The 16,180-nt window shown below is 40.5% G+C and overlaps 1 protein-coding gene across 1 annotated transcript; it reads left to right on the top strand.

Annotated features, from left to right (window-relative positions):
* The first annotated feature begins 4,834 nt into the window (after positions 1-4,834).
* Positions 4,835-12,085, top strand: LOC146674176 (uncharacterized). The gene is made up of 11 exons (XM_085401052.1): positions 4,835-4,954; positions 5,040-5,227; positions 5,405-5,542; positions 5,704-5,842; positions 6,079-6,259; positions 6,475-6,616; positions 7,129-7,272; positions 11,208-11,264; positions 11,356-11,529; positions 11,639-11,765; positions 11,819-12,085. The coding sequence occupies exons 1-11, from the start codon at positions 4,835-4,837 to the stop codon at positions 12,083-12,085; spliced, it is 1,677 nt and encodes a 558-aa protein (XP_085257178.1).
* Positions 12,086-16,180: the final 4,095 nt, after the last annotated feature.

Raw genomic sequence — 16,180 nt, 5'->3', positions numbered from 1 at the left:
ACCATGTAATTTTAAAATCTGTGTTTTTCTCAACACATGACAAAATAGTGAACTTAGAAAATATACACAAATTGTGAAATTGCACCTCTTTAAAATGCAGCTCAATTAAACCTAGCTCCAAGAATAATTTTCACCGACAGTTCTGAGATAAGCTGCATATTATTCTTGGAAGCGGTTGTAGGACCAGCTTTAAAATCGCATGACAAAAATATCATACACATTAAAAAAAACTGTATCACCAACGTAGCCTGGACAACATTTGCTAGTTAGATGAAGTCAACTATCTCATTGTAGCATATTTATATGCATATTTATAATTATGCGGTTCTTGGAGTGAGTGCATACACTCATGAAGTTTAGTAACTTCAGGTCACTGCAACAAGCCCAGGTACAGTTTACCGACGGATGGGTACAGGACCTTGAAATGCACCGTGTAGAAAGTAAAGACCATCGTACGTATCATAAGTTTACCAGTCTGTCAGTTAAACCTGTTTTATCCTGTGAATAAAAGTATATGTTTTTGTCAATGTACCATAATAACAGAAGCGAAACGCAATATTGTGTCAGGACAATTCACTATTTATGCACAATAAATAAAGGAGCATAGCGTGACAATTTCTGCTCAGCGCCAGACTTGCTTGTAACCTATATCACTAATTATGTTATGAAAATGACGTATTAACTACTAAAAAACACTGACCTTCGTGTAAATGCTTGGAGCAGGCTAACCTGTGAGCTGGAGTGTTCTGGGACGTTATATTTGGTCTTTGGATGGCTGCAATCCAGGCCATCCGTCGCGTCTTTGTTACTTCGGAAACATGAACAATTTCTCTTCAACGACGTAATCCGATAACAACCGATCTCTTTACCCGTCGGCTTCCCGTGGCTGTCATGCGACCGGCTATTGCAGTTAATAATACAACAGCTTCTTGACATTTTTGTGTTTCTTTTTATCGCTGTATAACTGATTTTAATTGAAAGCCTGCGTGCGCTAGTACCGCTTGCCACGAGTTCCCAGAATCCTTTGCGGTTCTACCCGTGAATGACGTCACATTTTCAATCTCTATATAATATGCATGTTAAATTTTATATTTGGGGTAAAATATCAAGTCTTTTCAAGTAAACCGGTTCAAGTCCAATTCAAGTCCCAAGTCATTGGTGTAAAAGTCCAAGTCAAGTCACAAGTCTTAGAACATTTTTTCAAGTCAAGTCTAAAGTCATAAAATTAATGACTCGAGTCTGACTCGAGTCCAAGTCATGTGACTCGAGTCCACACCTCTGCAATCTAGTAATCCTCTGTGGATAAGGTCAAAAAACAAATGCAGAATACCCGTGTGATCTTTGGGCACTAAAGAAAAGCAAATAGCAGGAGCAGAAATTACTGCATTGGCTCAGGGACACTTCTGACAGCTGTTGTAAGTGAACATTAACAAATGCAAGTTCTGTTTTGTATTTCTAGTTCTTAGGTTTTGGTTCCTATTCTCCTCATGTCGCTCCAGTCCCTGTGCTCTGTGCTCCTTCTGCTTCATGTCCCTGAGTGTGTGTGTGTAATTTCAGTCTGTGGGTTTGCTGTTTTACTTTGAAGGTCTGTGTCCCTTGTCTCGTCTTACCCAATTGTGTTAAGCTTTTGTCCCTCGTCTCTCTTCCCAATTAGTTGCAGCTGTGTTTCCCTCCAGTCTCCCATTTCCTGATTTCTCCGTCGTGTATTTTAGCCCTTTGACTTTCCCTGCTTGTTGTCACGTCGTACCCTTAAATGCTGTTTGTAGTATCTGTGCTCCTGTTTCCCTTTCTGTGTTGAGTCCTTCCACTTGGTTCCTCACTCCTGCCTGCCACACATCGAATCATGACACTTTGCTTCCCAATCTGACCAGGCTAAAGCTATTACAAAAGCTATTGGGGTGTTTGTAGCTGAAGACACGAGGCCATATTCCCTTTTGCAAAACAAGGGGTTAAACATGAACATGATGAACATGCTTGAGCCACGCTATGATATCCTGTCATGTGCCCACTTCAATGACAAGATTGTTCCAAGCACATATGAGCAGGAAAAGTCAAAAGTTATGGCTGAACTGTCCCAGGCATATTTTGTCATCCTAACTACAGATGGGTGGACCTCCAGGGCAACGGAAAGCTTCGTGAGCATGACCACTCACAGTGGAGTGGTAGATACAAGCCCTGTATTGCAGGCACACTTCCTCTGAGAATCATACAGGCACAAATCTGTTGCACTTACTGACAGAAGCAGTGGCAGAGTGGAGGACAAAGAGATAACACAACAGATAATGCTGTAAAGCAAATAAATGCAGGACTGGGTCCACAGATAGGGTTTTGCACAATTAATTTAGCACCCCAAAAAAGGGAATTACAGTGAGTAAGATGGACTGCTTCCTTGGGAGGATAAGGAAGGGGGTTTCCTACTTCCACCGAAGCTCAAAAGCTGCTGATGTGCTTAAGACCAAGCAAGATATGCTACAGCTTCCTACTGTTAAGCTCATACATGCTGTCACAACAAGGTGAAACTTCACTTATTGGAGAGTTATCTTGAACAGCAGGCAGCTATATACTCTGCACTAACAGATAAAACCCTGAAGAAAAATGTCAGAGACATCGTGCCTGATGATGATGTTAGAGTAGCAGAGGAGGTCCAGCAGCTGCTAATACCACTCAAAGCATTTACAATTCTGTTGAACACTGCACTTCACTGAAACTGCACCATCTGTGTTCATGATCCTGCCTCTGAAAACCAGGACCCTACAATCCATGGCCTCAGTGAGGAAGATGGCACCATCACGTCAAGACTGCCATTAGTGAGGACCTGAAGCCAAGAAACACTTCCCCACCAACCCTACAGGACTACCTTCGCAGATCTACTGCACTTGATCCAAGGTTCAAGTCCCTGTCTCACCTAAACCTTGCTCTATGCCTGAGGATATACAGTGATCTCACTACTGAGATTGTGAGCAGTCTTCGCACTGTAGACTGTGAAGAAGTAAAGAAAATAAATATTTTAAAACTATGTATTATTTATTTATAATGATGATGTTTAAGTTATTGCCACATTTTGACGTCTATGAAATATATATTAGAAAAATTATTTTAACCTATAAAGTAACTTTCCCTGCAGGGTCAAGCAGCACAAACAGCAGCAGACACATCCTCCTCCAAAGGAGTTGGCAATGGCGCAGCTTTTTGGGGAGACCTTTGCACAGAAAGATGTTTTGCTGACGCCATCAAAGAGGAGGTAGCATCCTATGTGGCTGCAAGTGGCATTCCAGTCAATGGTGATCCACTGACGTGGTGGAAACCCTAACCCTCATCTTACCATAATGCCCTATATTTCACCTTAATTTGTTTTTATAAAATTGTGTGGGATGAGTCTTGACCTGAATGATTTTTCATGGGGGAGAAATACTTAAATAAAAAATGTAGTTAAATTTGTCTTTTCTTTTTTCTTTTTCTGCTGATCCAAAAATGAAATCGGTCCATGACTCAAAACCGTGGTCCGATCCGAAAGGTGAGTTTTTTGATCTGTTGCACCACATGGAGCTTGCACTCTCTGTGACCTGTTGTGAATAGGGTGACCAACCGTCCTCTTTTCCCCAGATATGTCCTCTTTTCACGTTCCGTTCGAAGGGGTTTTTTCGAGATTGATAAAAATGTCCGGGCTTTCCTATATTCTGACAGAGGAGCCATGTGTGTGACGTCATCCCCAAACAGCGTGCAGCAACGTGCCTAATGATTTATAAAAACTATAAAAAGTGCAAGTGCATCTTTTCAGACGAACTGCAAAAGAAATTTCCCTCGCACCGACCCAGTGCTGGTTGTCAGGGTTATATTGTTGATTGTCATTTATGCTTAGAAATATTTAACCATATATGCTTAGAGGTGTATAATCTATTGTGTAGTGATAGGATGTGTGATCCTTGTAGTCTACAAAGACTGTGTGTGCATTCCAGAGTGTTCTGGCATAATGAGCCTATGCATATTCATGTAACATCAATAACAGAGCAGTGTTACGAGGGAGCAGACAAGAGCAACTGAGGTCAGGCGAAGGAACGGCGCTTGTCCAGTTGGTCTTTCTCGTGCACGAGAAACATAAAGAACTTTGCCTACTTGTGTCTTGTTTTTGCTGTGTCGTAGAATTGTCTTGAACGTTCCAGCGAACAGGTTTATGCTACAAACCTATCACTGGTAAGTTTTCTTATGCAGATGAGGCATTGTTTCTGTACCATTATTTAATTCTAGACACTTTTAAGTTATTTTTTTGCATTTCTTGACTTGTAAAAGCCTATATCACATATTTTATTTCATAATTCATTAACCACACAGAGAACGTATCGTTTAAATATGTTAAATATGTTTCTTTAAGCAAGTTCTTCATGACTGAGCCAAGTGTCCTCTTTTTTGGAAATCAAAATATGGTCACCCTAGTTATGAACATAAATAACTTTTGTTTCACAAAACCAATTGACACAGTGTCAATCACTACTACAACTAAAAGATGAAATTAAAAACAACATGTGTGACAAAAGTTTTTGAAAATGTTTTGACAAATTCAAAACAACTTTATTTAAACATACTCAAAAAATATGTCCGTGTTTCTGACAGGTGGTTTAGATAACTGCATTAAGTGCAATCACCATCTGATTGTAATCTATGAAAGACATGTTTCCTCATTCCAGGTAATTTTCTGGTTTACAAACTGAATCAACTTCTGTGTGGGAAACAAACATCAGACAAAAGGACAGAGAGTGAAAGTGAGGCTGTCTTTGGAAGTACATGTATTTGTGTTCTCAGTGATTTCTACCTTTGTGCAGAGACACACACTTTCATCATGTTGCTCTCTGAGACATCGTTGGTCCTGCTGATGGTTTGCGCCACTCAGGCTTCACATTTTCTAGGCACAGTCATGACCTACTACCCAAAGGACACTTTTGCAGATGGATCTGTCACAGTACGTACATTTTCTTTCTAAAATAATTTAGGGACTTGAAAACTTGAAAATGTTAGGTAAACACTTTGTGGCTGTAACTCTACAGGTGACCCTTCGGTATAAGTTGAACTTCCACGACTGCGTATCTGATAACATATGGAGTTGCCTCAGTGGTGATTGTGGGACTGGAACCTACACACTACATGTGGTAAAACAGGAGAGCAGCGGAGACTGGTGTCAGAGAGAGGGAATCATGACTCGACACGTTTCCAGCAACGCTCCGTTTGAACTTTGGTGAGTGTACAACAACAGGAAAAGGTAATTTGTGACAACATTTTTAAATTGTCAGTGAAGGGCAACAAAACAACAGCAGCTTCGCTAAACAGTCTTTTTGATGAGTGACACATGGTAAACTAATAATTTACTAAAACATGTTGTCTTCAGAGTTTGAAAACTGAATTTTCTATCAAGGTTGAATAGTGGTGACTGGATATCAAACATCAATAACATCATATCATGGAGAGCTGTGACTCGGGTGGAACTGAGGAACCGGTCCGACACCGGCAAAGCCAACACATCACCTCAGACCACCATCCTACCAGCTGTGAGGTAAGCCCACTTAATGTGTGTCTATGTTTGTATTCTTATATATTTCATATTTTACATTCATCCCTTTCATATTAAAATGTATTTAACAAAGTATTTATCACCCGTTCGTTACATTAAAATGAATACAGCAAATAGAGCTACAATCTTTGTTTCTCTCTCAGAGTTCCTTCAAACTGTCAGAGAGATTTCAGCCTGTTGATGTTTGACCCTGATGGAGACGAAGTTAAATGCAGATATGGAAACTCTGCACTCTCAGAGTGTAACCCCTGCACTCCACCGTCTGTCCTCAGCCTCTCATCGGTGAGCAATGATTGTTACTCTCATGTCAGATGAGACAAGCAAAGACTAAAAGCTGGCACAGACAGTCATGCAATAATGTGATGGGAATTTTTTAATTGAATTACAATTGATATCGATTTGGTAGAAGTGAAAGTTTGTCCAAAAGAAGTAGCAGTTATTTATAGCCTTCAATTTAATTACATGACAGAAAACATTTTGGTTATTTTAACTTCAAGCCCATTTTCGTCCTCTTGCAGTCGTCTTGTACTCTGTCATTCAGCCCCACCAGCAGTAGTAATGAAGGTTCGTATGTAGTACAGCTGGTGATGGAGGACTTCCCCAGACAGACCATCACTCTAACTCAAACCAGCGGGACACAAACAACAATAACTACCAACGATGCCATCAGCAAAATACCGATTCAGTTTGCTTTGAAAGGTACAAATATACGTTTCATTATCTTACAATGAAAGCACTAAAGAGCTGCTGCTGATGAACTTAGTGCTCGGCCTGATGTACAGAGATGTTTGACCACCAGTGTCATCGGGACTGATTCTCTGGACCAACAAATATTAATCTGTCCAGCAGATATTTTACTGTGGATCATCTTTGCATCCTGTGAGAATCACCTTAACTTCTCTGTATTCTTCCAGTTGATCCTGCAGTGCCATCCTGCACAGAAGGACTCTTTCTGCCCAAGTTTCTTCCTCCAACACCAGCCAACGGAGCTCAGCTCTACAACAATGTCAGTCAGACTCTCGAAATTAACATCAATGCAGAGACACTTAACTCCATGTAAGTAAAACACAGTTAAAGACTTTGTCTGAATATATAAAAGTTTAAATATTATATTCAGGACAGCCTATGGGTAGACATGAAATATAGTCCTACAAGTCATAAATTTAATAGAAATGAGTGTTGTGAAAATCTGAAATATTTCTCAGGTTATCAGGTTACATATCTGACATGATCTTTAGTATTACAAAACTCCAGTGCTGATGTACAAGATTACAGTCAGACGTCAAGTTAGACGACACAGTAAGTGAAAAACAGCCAAGACAATACAGATTTAAGGACATAAATACAAAAAAGATTAGGTAAAACAACAGTAAACATTGAAAGTGAGGCAACATGAAACACTTCCAAGGTTGGTTGGTATATGCAAAAAATCAAAACAAAAAACAAGCATGGCCTAATAAAAGCTGTGCTCTAGTTGGGAAACCAAAGAAATATGCTCCTTTTGTAGTCGCGGAGATATTGAAAAAAAGAAACACAATTTGACGAGTTTTTGATTTTGTCTTTTGAAGGATGTCTGAGCTGCTCTACAGTGGGCCATACAAGTTAATCAACAGTGCATCAGGAACTGGACAGTTCACCCTGAGTTGGACACCATCTGAGAGTGAAGAAGGACAAAGCCTCCCCATCTGTTTTGTTGTCCAGGCAGTTTCTGGGTCAGTCTCCTGTTTCATATAAATGACTCTGTAGAAAGTTATAGCTATGGAACGCCAGGACTGCCATAATGAATTAATTAAATACACCATTAAATAATTAATTAAATGTGGCAATAATTAATTAAAATTGGAATTAATTAATTAAATAAATAGTTATGACACATGTAATTAATTAATTATTGACACATTTAATTAATTATTTATGTATTTCACATTTTAATTAATTATTGACACATGTAATTAATTAATTATTGACACATTTAATTAATTATTTATGTATTTCACATTTTAATTAATTATTGACACATTTAATTAATTATTGACACATTTAATTAATTATTTAATGATATATTTATTTATTTCATTTTGGCAGTCCTGGCGCCTGGCTCTCGTCATGAAATAATTTTATCTGTCAGCCTCACCCATCAAACTCAGGGGGCGGGGTTAACGCTGCCCATGCAGCTTCTCTAACATTTGATTGGTTGCCGTGCAAAGTAAGTCAAAACAGGTCGATCCTAGAAAATCGATTGCTTGTGTAGACTTGGGGCAGCCAGTTATCCCAGAATGCAGATCAAATCACAAGCAGCAATGGTGGTGGTGTAGTTTTAAAATACCCCGTTTTTCTGTCACCAGCTACACTTTTAACAGTGTTTTAGCCGCGAATGTCGCGACGTATGTCTGGTCAGGTTGTCAACATAGAACATGTTTGCAAAAGTGCTCAGATGTTTTCAGAGATTTCACTAGCTCTGCTAACAGTTAGCATGCAGAGTGCACCGAGGGGGTTACGTTAACCGGTTTGTTTACATATTCCACTCTCCGTGTTCCACATGTTGCATTCGCAGATTCTCATTTTCACCGAACGATCGTCTCTTTCCGCCTGGTCTTGTGTCTCTGTGCTTCTGTAACATAAAGAACGAGCTGACATTTTTCTCACGAAACCAGCGATCAGCTCAGCAGACCCTCAGTTTACCTGCATGCATCCTCCTCCTCATCTGTCAGCTGTTTAACACCTGCTGCTAATTCAAGAAACACGCCTAGTTACCTGGTGATAGTCACAGTTTAACTGGGCAGCCGGTGCTCGATATAACGCAATGTCAGCGCATTTTTCTGCACAAGATAAGTAAATATAGTGTTTTCCCCGAGCGCAGAGCTGCTGGAGCTCGTTTCCTTACAGAGCACTTTATAGGCGAATAGCTTTATCAGCGGCTGATGTCCAATCACCGGCACACAGCTTTCAAACCTCAGCTGAGTTTTAGCTCTCAGTGGTTAAACGCTGGACTTCATTCACTCAGGTTCTGTCTGTCGGGTCACGTTTACTTCGCTGTTTTATTTACAACTGAGCAAATCGGTTTGGCTGAGGTTAAAGTTACGTTTCATAACTGCATAGTTTCACAGACGTTTAATGGTTCACTGGCACATGTGTTAGACTGAACTATCATCTAAATATCATCTGTTTTTTAATAGTTATTCAACTGTATTCTAAGCACCAGCTGTCTGTTAGAATGTGATTTTTTTTCTCTCTCTGTTGGCAGACGTATAAAAATGCGCAGGAAAATCTGACGTGCATGGCGAACTTCACCGACGATATTTAGGGAGGAATAAACACACATCAAACATAAATGAACCATTTGTCTGTCTCCATAATTGAGAGAATTTTCTCTTCTTATGTCAACACTCTCTCTCTTTTTTTTTCTTTTTTTTTGCTTTTTCGGTCATGTTATGTTTACCTGTCAAAGGCTTGTTACAAACTATGAAACACATTGTGCAGACTTCTGGATGTTAGAAGAAAACTAATACTGCTCATGAATGAGACTAAAGGCAGGAAGGTGTCCTTTAAAACTAAACATGTTAATAGGACCTCCCTGTTTATATCATAGTTTATGATATAGCACGTGTATTTCAGTAATAGCCTGCTGAGGCCACTATACGTGCTGGCCTCATATCAAATGTGAAGGCAGACTGAGTCTATGTTTGACGTTTTTTATATCTAATCTTCCTTTTCAAACATTTAAACAGCAGCGAGTCTGCAGCTGAGGGAATACAAATTCAAATTGTCGGAACAGGTTTGCTCGTTTCTTGGATTCATTTGGTGATTTATTAAATGTATAACTGTTATTCTAATCTGCTGCTGAGTCTCTTACACTTTTCTTTATGCTGTATATTTTCACGTCTCTGGAATAGTTGGCAGTTAGATAGTCAGCTGGGAAACTTTGTGTTAACTCATGGAGCTGAGGATATCGTGGATATGCTGACCTCGCTGCGTGGTGTACAGAGCGAGGTCAGCATGATTAATATTCACAATAAAAATATTAGCCGAACATCATGAAGTCTGTATGTGTTTCATAGTGTCGAACAACCTTTGTACAGTTAAAGCCAGCAGTTACTACATGACGGAAACACCAACGTTATCTCTTTTATGTGTTTATACACAGGTCACGCTGATTACTGAACAAAAACCCAAAGATCAGATGTTAAACAGATTTATTTGCTCTCTCTCCTCCTTAAACATGTTTTTAATGTTAGTTATAATTCAGAATTGGCGACTGAAACACGTAGGACACATAAGAACATCAGGAAATAAAACATCGATAAATATAACCTCAGTAAAAGAAGTCAGCGGGGGTTACTACAGCTGTGTACCGGGGCCTGCGCTTTGTCGGTGGGATTGCTTGCGAGGCGAGCGGGTCTATCCCACGCTTTGCCGTGAGACTGGGCAGACATCTCCGAAATCATCGAAACACTTTTGCAAAGAGGCTGTATCTTGACAAACCGACCAGACACATGAAGATTAAACCACTACATTCTCGGCTAAAAAAATATTAAAACGGTATTTGGTAACACACAAACAGGGTTTTTCAAAGCTCAGTTCTGTTAGCTTCCACATGCCGGTTGTTGTGTGCTAGAAACAATGGCCACCAGGCCAAAGCAATGGTTTTGACTCGATCAGCGTTAACCCCGCCCCCTGAGTTTGATGGGTGAGGCTGACAGATAAAATTATTTCATGATGAGAGCCAGGCGTCAGGACTGCCAAAATGAAATAAATAAATATATCATTAAATAATTAATTAAATGTGTCAATAATTAATGAAATGTGTCAATAATTAATTAAAATGTGAAATACATAAATAATTAATTAAATGTGTCAATAATTAATTAATTAAATGTGTCAATAATTAATTAAAATGTGAAATACATAAATAATTAATTAAATGTGTCAATAATTAATTAATTACATGTGTCATAACTATTTATTTAATTAATTAATTCCAATTTTAATTAATTATTGCCACATTTAATTAATTATTTAATGGTGTATTTAATTAATTCATTATGGCAGTCCTGGCGTTCCATATATAGCAGCTGAAATTCCTGAAATGAAAAATTTTCAAAGTAACATTTTAACTTGCTGCTGAAAAAGTTTCCTGTTGTAAGGATTGTTCTATAATTAAAAGGTAGTTAGCTCTCCTTTGAGTCAATAAATATTGTTCATCTTTTGAGATTACAATTGTAGTCAGAAGGCAAAATGAAAACCAGGAAGCTGATAACAAGAGAAAAACAGCTGTTAGATAAGAAAAGAAAAAACACTGAGACCCTGTGTAGAGGAAAATGGATATATCAAGTAATTAAATATAGATGCTCACCGGGTACCTGAAAATATAAAGATAACAAGAGAGAAAAGAAAAAAGAAGATTCATGTAGTGAAGGAGGACATACAAAGGGTTGGTGTGTCTGAAGAGGATGTTAGAAACACAGTGGGATGGAGGAAAATCTTCTGATGTAGTGATCAGTAAGGGGTGCATATATTAGAAAGAAGCGGGTTTGAAAACCACTATGTTGTAAAAGCATGCTCAATTAAGATTGAAAGTGTCAGTGTTTAGGTGACATGAAGATATCATGGCATCGGAAGCCTATATGAAACTTACTTATTTTTACAGTGGAACCAAGTATCACTCAGAGTTTCGATGTGTCACTGTGACTGTTGCAAACGGTGAGTAAAACCGTTCACCATTTCAGCCACATTTTAAATCTAATTTACTGAATCAGTGTAACTGAGTTATAACATCTAATTCTGACTGTTTATAGGACCAGTAATAACCACAACAACTACCACCAGTACTCCAACTACTGTACCTGTAACAACTACTACCAATACTCCAACTACTGTACCTGTAATAACTACTACCAGTACTCCAACTACTACACATGCAACAACTACTACCAGTACACCAACTACTACACATGCAACAACTACTACCAGTACACCAACTATTGAACCTGTAACAACTACTACCAGTACACCAACTACTACACATGCAACAACTACTACCAGTACACCAACTACTTCACCTGTAACAACTACTACCAGTACACCAACTACTACACATGCAACCACTACTACCAGTACACCAACTATTGAACCTGTAACAACTACTACCAGTACACCAACTACTACACATGCAACAACTACTACCAGTACACCAACTACTTCACCGGTAACAACTACTACCAGTACACCAACTACTGAACCTGTAACAACTACTACCAGTACACCAACTACTACACATGCAACAACTACTACCAGTACACCAACTACTTCACCTGTAACAACTACTGCCAGTACACCAACTACTACACCTGTAACAACTACTGCCAGTACACCAACTACTACACATGCAACAACTACTACCAGTACTCCAACTACTTCACCTGTAACAACTACTACCAGTACACCAACTACTACACCTGTAACAACTACTACCAGTACACCAACTACTACACATGCAACAACTACTACCATTACACCAACTACTGAACCTGTAACAACTACTACCAGTACACCAACTACTACACATGCAACAACTACTACCAGTACACCAACTACTTCACCTGTAATAACTACTACCAGTACACCAACTACTACACCTGTAACAACTACTGCCAGTACACCAACTACTACACATGCAACAACTACTACCAGTACTCCAACTACTACACCTGTAACAACTACTACCAGTACACCAACTACTACACATGCAACAACTACTACCAGTACACCAACTACTACACATGCAACAACTACTACCAGTACACCAACTACTAAACCTGCAACAACTACTACCAGTACACCAACTACTGAACCTGTAACAACTACTGCCAGTACACCAACTACTATGACCATAACAACTACTGCCAGTACACCAACTACTACACCAGCAACAACTACTACCAGTACACCAACTACTACGCCCACAACAACTACTACCAGTACACCAACTACTACACATGCAACAACTACTACCAGTACTCCAACTACTACGCCCACAACAACTACTACCAGTACACCAACTACTACGCCCACAACAACTACTACCAGTACACCAACTACTACACATGCAACAACTACTGCCAGTACACCAACTACTACTCATGCAACAACTACTACCAGTACACCAACTACTACACATGCAACAACTTCTACCAGTTCACCAACTACTACACATGCAACAACTACTACCAGTACACCAACTACTACACATGCAACAACTACTGCCAGTACACCAACTACTACACATGCAACAACTACTGCCAGTACACCAACTACTATGCCCACAACAATTACTACCAGTACACCAACTACTACACATGCAACAACTACTGCCAGTACACCAACTACTATGCCCACAACAATTACTACCAGTACACCAACTACTACACATGCAACAACTACTACCAGTACATCAACTACTAAACCTGCAACAACTGCTACCAGTACATTAACTAGTACACCTGCAACAACTACTGCCAGTACACCAACTACTACGCCCACAACAATTACTACCAGTACACCAACTACTACGCCCACAACAATTACTACCAGTACACCAACTACTTTAATAGAATTGTTTAAAAATTTGTTTTTCTTTTCAAGTTTTATGTTAAATAATCAGATTGAATAAGTAAAATATACATTTTGAGGGTTGCAAATGTCATCTAATAATCTGCTTCTTATTCTGTTCATTGAATTTTTCCCCGAGGTAATTTTAATGGATGTTTAATGACTATAATAATGTTTAAAACTTTTTTCATCAGTTTTATGATTTCAACATTCTGTTTTATGTGATTTTTAAACAATTATATTAAAGTAGTAACTTTTATCTCTGATTTTCTTCACAAATAAACATGAAATCATGATAAATGTTTTTTAAATGTTTTTAAACTAGTGTTGTATGATTTCCAATCAACTTCACTTACTAGAATGCAGGCGTTTATTGTGAAATTACTACTAATGCTAATATTATACTTACTAATACTAATAAGACTAGACCCATGACAGTGTAACACTATCAAAAAAGTTTAACTTCAGTAACATCAGTAATGGAGTCACAGTATTGATTGATTAAGTTCAGAATCAGAATCAGAATCAGAATACTTTATTGATCCCTGGGGGAAATTATTTTTTGTTACAGTGCTCCATTTTAAACCAACATTAAGACAAGACAGACAATACACTAACTAAGAATAGTACAATATATACATATATATACATACATACATACATAAGTCACTCATAAATAAATAGTTGGAAAAGAAACATGTGTAGTTGTAGCAGCAAACACTGTGTTAAGTGGATGCGTTGTACAGGGAGATGGCCACAGGCAGGAATGATTTCCTGTGTCGTTCAGTGGTGCTTTTTGGTAATCTCAGTCTCTCACTGAATGTGCTCCTGTGACTGACCAGCATGTCATGGAGTGGGTGGGATGGTTATCCAACATTGTCTTTATCTTGGACAGCATCCGCCTCTCCGACACCACCTTGAGGGAGTCCAGCTCCATCCCCACAACATTGCTGGCCTTACGGATTAGTTTATTAAGTCTGTTGGCATCTGCGACCCTCAGCCTACTCCCCCAGCATGCAACAGCATAGAGGATCGCACTGGCCACAACAGACTCATAGAAAATCCTCAGCATTTTCTGGCAGATGTTGAAGGACCTCAGTCGCCTCAAAAAATAGAGACGACTCTGGCCCTTCCTGTAAAGTGCTGTGGTGTTTTTAGCCCAGTCCAGTTTATTGTCAATGTGTACTCCAAGGTATTTATAGTCCTCCACAATGTCAACACTGACCCCCTGAATTGAAACAGGGGTCAAGTGTTTCCTGGTCTTCCTGAAGTCCACGATCAGTTCCTTGGTCTTTGCCACGTTGAGCTGCAGATGATTCTGCTCACACCACGTGACAAAGGAGTCGACCACAGCCCGGTACTCTGTCTCATCATCCCTGCTGATGCATCCAACCACCGCAGAGTCATCAGAAAACTTCTGAAGATGGCAGGTCTCTGTGCAGTGGCTGAAGTCTGTGGTGTAGAGGGTGAAGAGGAAGGGGGAGAGGACAGTCCCCTGTGGTGCCCCTGTGTTGCTGATCACCTTGTCAGACACACACTGTGGGAGACGTACATATTGTGGTCTTCCTGTCAGGTAATCAACAATCCAGGACACCAGAGAAGCATCCACCTGCATCGCTGCTAACTTATCACCCAGGAGGGTCGGCCTGATGGTGTTGAAAGCACTGGAAAAGTCAAAAAACATGACCCTCACAGTGCTCGCCGGCTGGTCCAGATGGGTGTAGACACGATTGAGCAGGTAGATGATGGCGTCCTCAGTTCCGAGACGAGGCTGATAAGCGAACTGAAGGGGATCCAGATGTGGTCTTACTATGGGTCGCAGCTGGTCCAGGATGAGCCTTTCCAGGGTCTTCATGATGTGGGAGGTCAATGCCACGGGCCTGTAATCCTGGGGGCCACTGGGACGAGGCGACTTTGGTACAGGGACGAGGCATGATGTCTTCCACATCACCGGGACCCTCTGCAGACTCAGACTCAGCATAAACAGTTTATGAAAGACTCCACACAGCTGGGGGGCACAGGTCTTGAGGACAAGGGGACTCACTCCGTCTGGTCCAGCAGACTTGCCTGAGTGAAGTCTCCTCATTTGCATCTCAACCTGGTATTGAGTGAAGGTGATGGGTGGGGGAGGGGTGTCAGGAATCTCACAGGAGGCAACATGTGAAGAGAGAGGCTGGCACAGTGGTGTGGCTCTGGATTCCAGGCTGACTACAGGTGAGGTTGTGGGGGTGGGAGCAGACACTGTGGTGTCGAATCTATTGAAAAACAGATTCAACTCATTGGCTCTATTCTCACCTCCCTCAGCTCCCCTGCTGTTGGTTGGCCTGAATCCAGTGATGGTCTTCATGCCCCTCCACACCTCTCTCATGCTGTTCTGCTGGAGTTTCCACTCCAGCTTCCTCCTGTAATTGTCCTTAGCCTCTCTGATCTTGTCCTTTAGTAACACCTGGATCTTCCTCACCTCCTCTTTGTTGCCCCCTCTGAAAGCCCTCTTCTTGTTGTTGAGGAGGGCTTTGATGTCCTTAGTCACCCACGGCTTGTTATTTGGGTAACAATGAACAGTCTGAGCTGGAACAATGGAGTCGGTGCAGAAAGTTATGTAGTCTGTGATACACTCAGTAAGCCCATTGATGTCCTCGGCGTGAGGCTCACAGAGTGTTTCCCAGTCGGTCACCTCGAAATAGCCCTGTAGTTCTGCTAAGGCCTCCTCTGACCACCTCCTGACAGTCCTGGTGGTCACAGGTTCTCTCCTCACAATTGGCACATAGCAGGGGGTGAGGTGAATCAGGTTATGATCTGACCTACCAAGTGGGGGGAGGGAGGAGGAGCTGTATGCATCCTTGACGTTAGCATACAGTAAGTCTAAAGTTTTCTCTCCCCTGGTGGGACAGTCCACATATTGTTTGAATGTTGGTAGTGTATTGTCCAGTGATACATGGTTGAAGTCACCCGAGATCACAATAAAGGCACTCGGGTGCTGAGTCTGTAGCCGAGCTATGGCAGAGTGGATAG

This window comes from Rhamphochromis longiceps, linkage group LG3, assembly GCF_057381845.1.
Source record: "Rhamphochromis longiceps isolate RC_006_pf linkage group LG3, R_longiceps_female_GT1.1, whole genome shotgun sequence".
NCBI classification, from domain to species: domain Eukaryota; kingdom Metazoa; phylum Chordata; class Actinopteri; order Cichliformes; family Cichlidae; genus Rhamphochromis; species Rhamphochromis longiceps.
The sequence above is the reverse complement of the archived record's forward strand: the minus strand, read 5'-3'. Positions and strand labels throughout refer to the sequence as shown.

Excerpts from the sequence above, each read along its gene's own strand:
- LOC146674176 (XM_085401052.1), top strand. The coding sequence starts at position 4,835 with ATGTTGCTCTCTGAGACATCGTTGGTCCTGCTGATGGTTTGCGCCACT. Across the intron at positions 6,260-6,474 it reads GATTCAGTTTGCTTTGAAAG|TTGATCCTGCAGTGCCATCC; the intron begins GTACAAATATAC and ends GTATTCTTCCAG. Across the intron at positions 7,273-11,207 it reads GTTGTCCAGGCAGTTTCTGG|TGGAACCAAGTATCACTCAG; the intron begins GTCAGTCTCCTG and ends TTATTTTTACAG.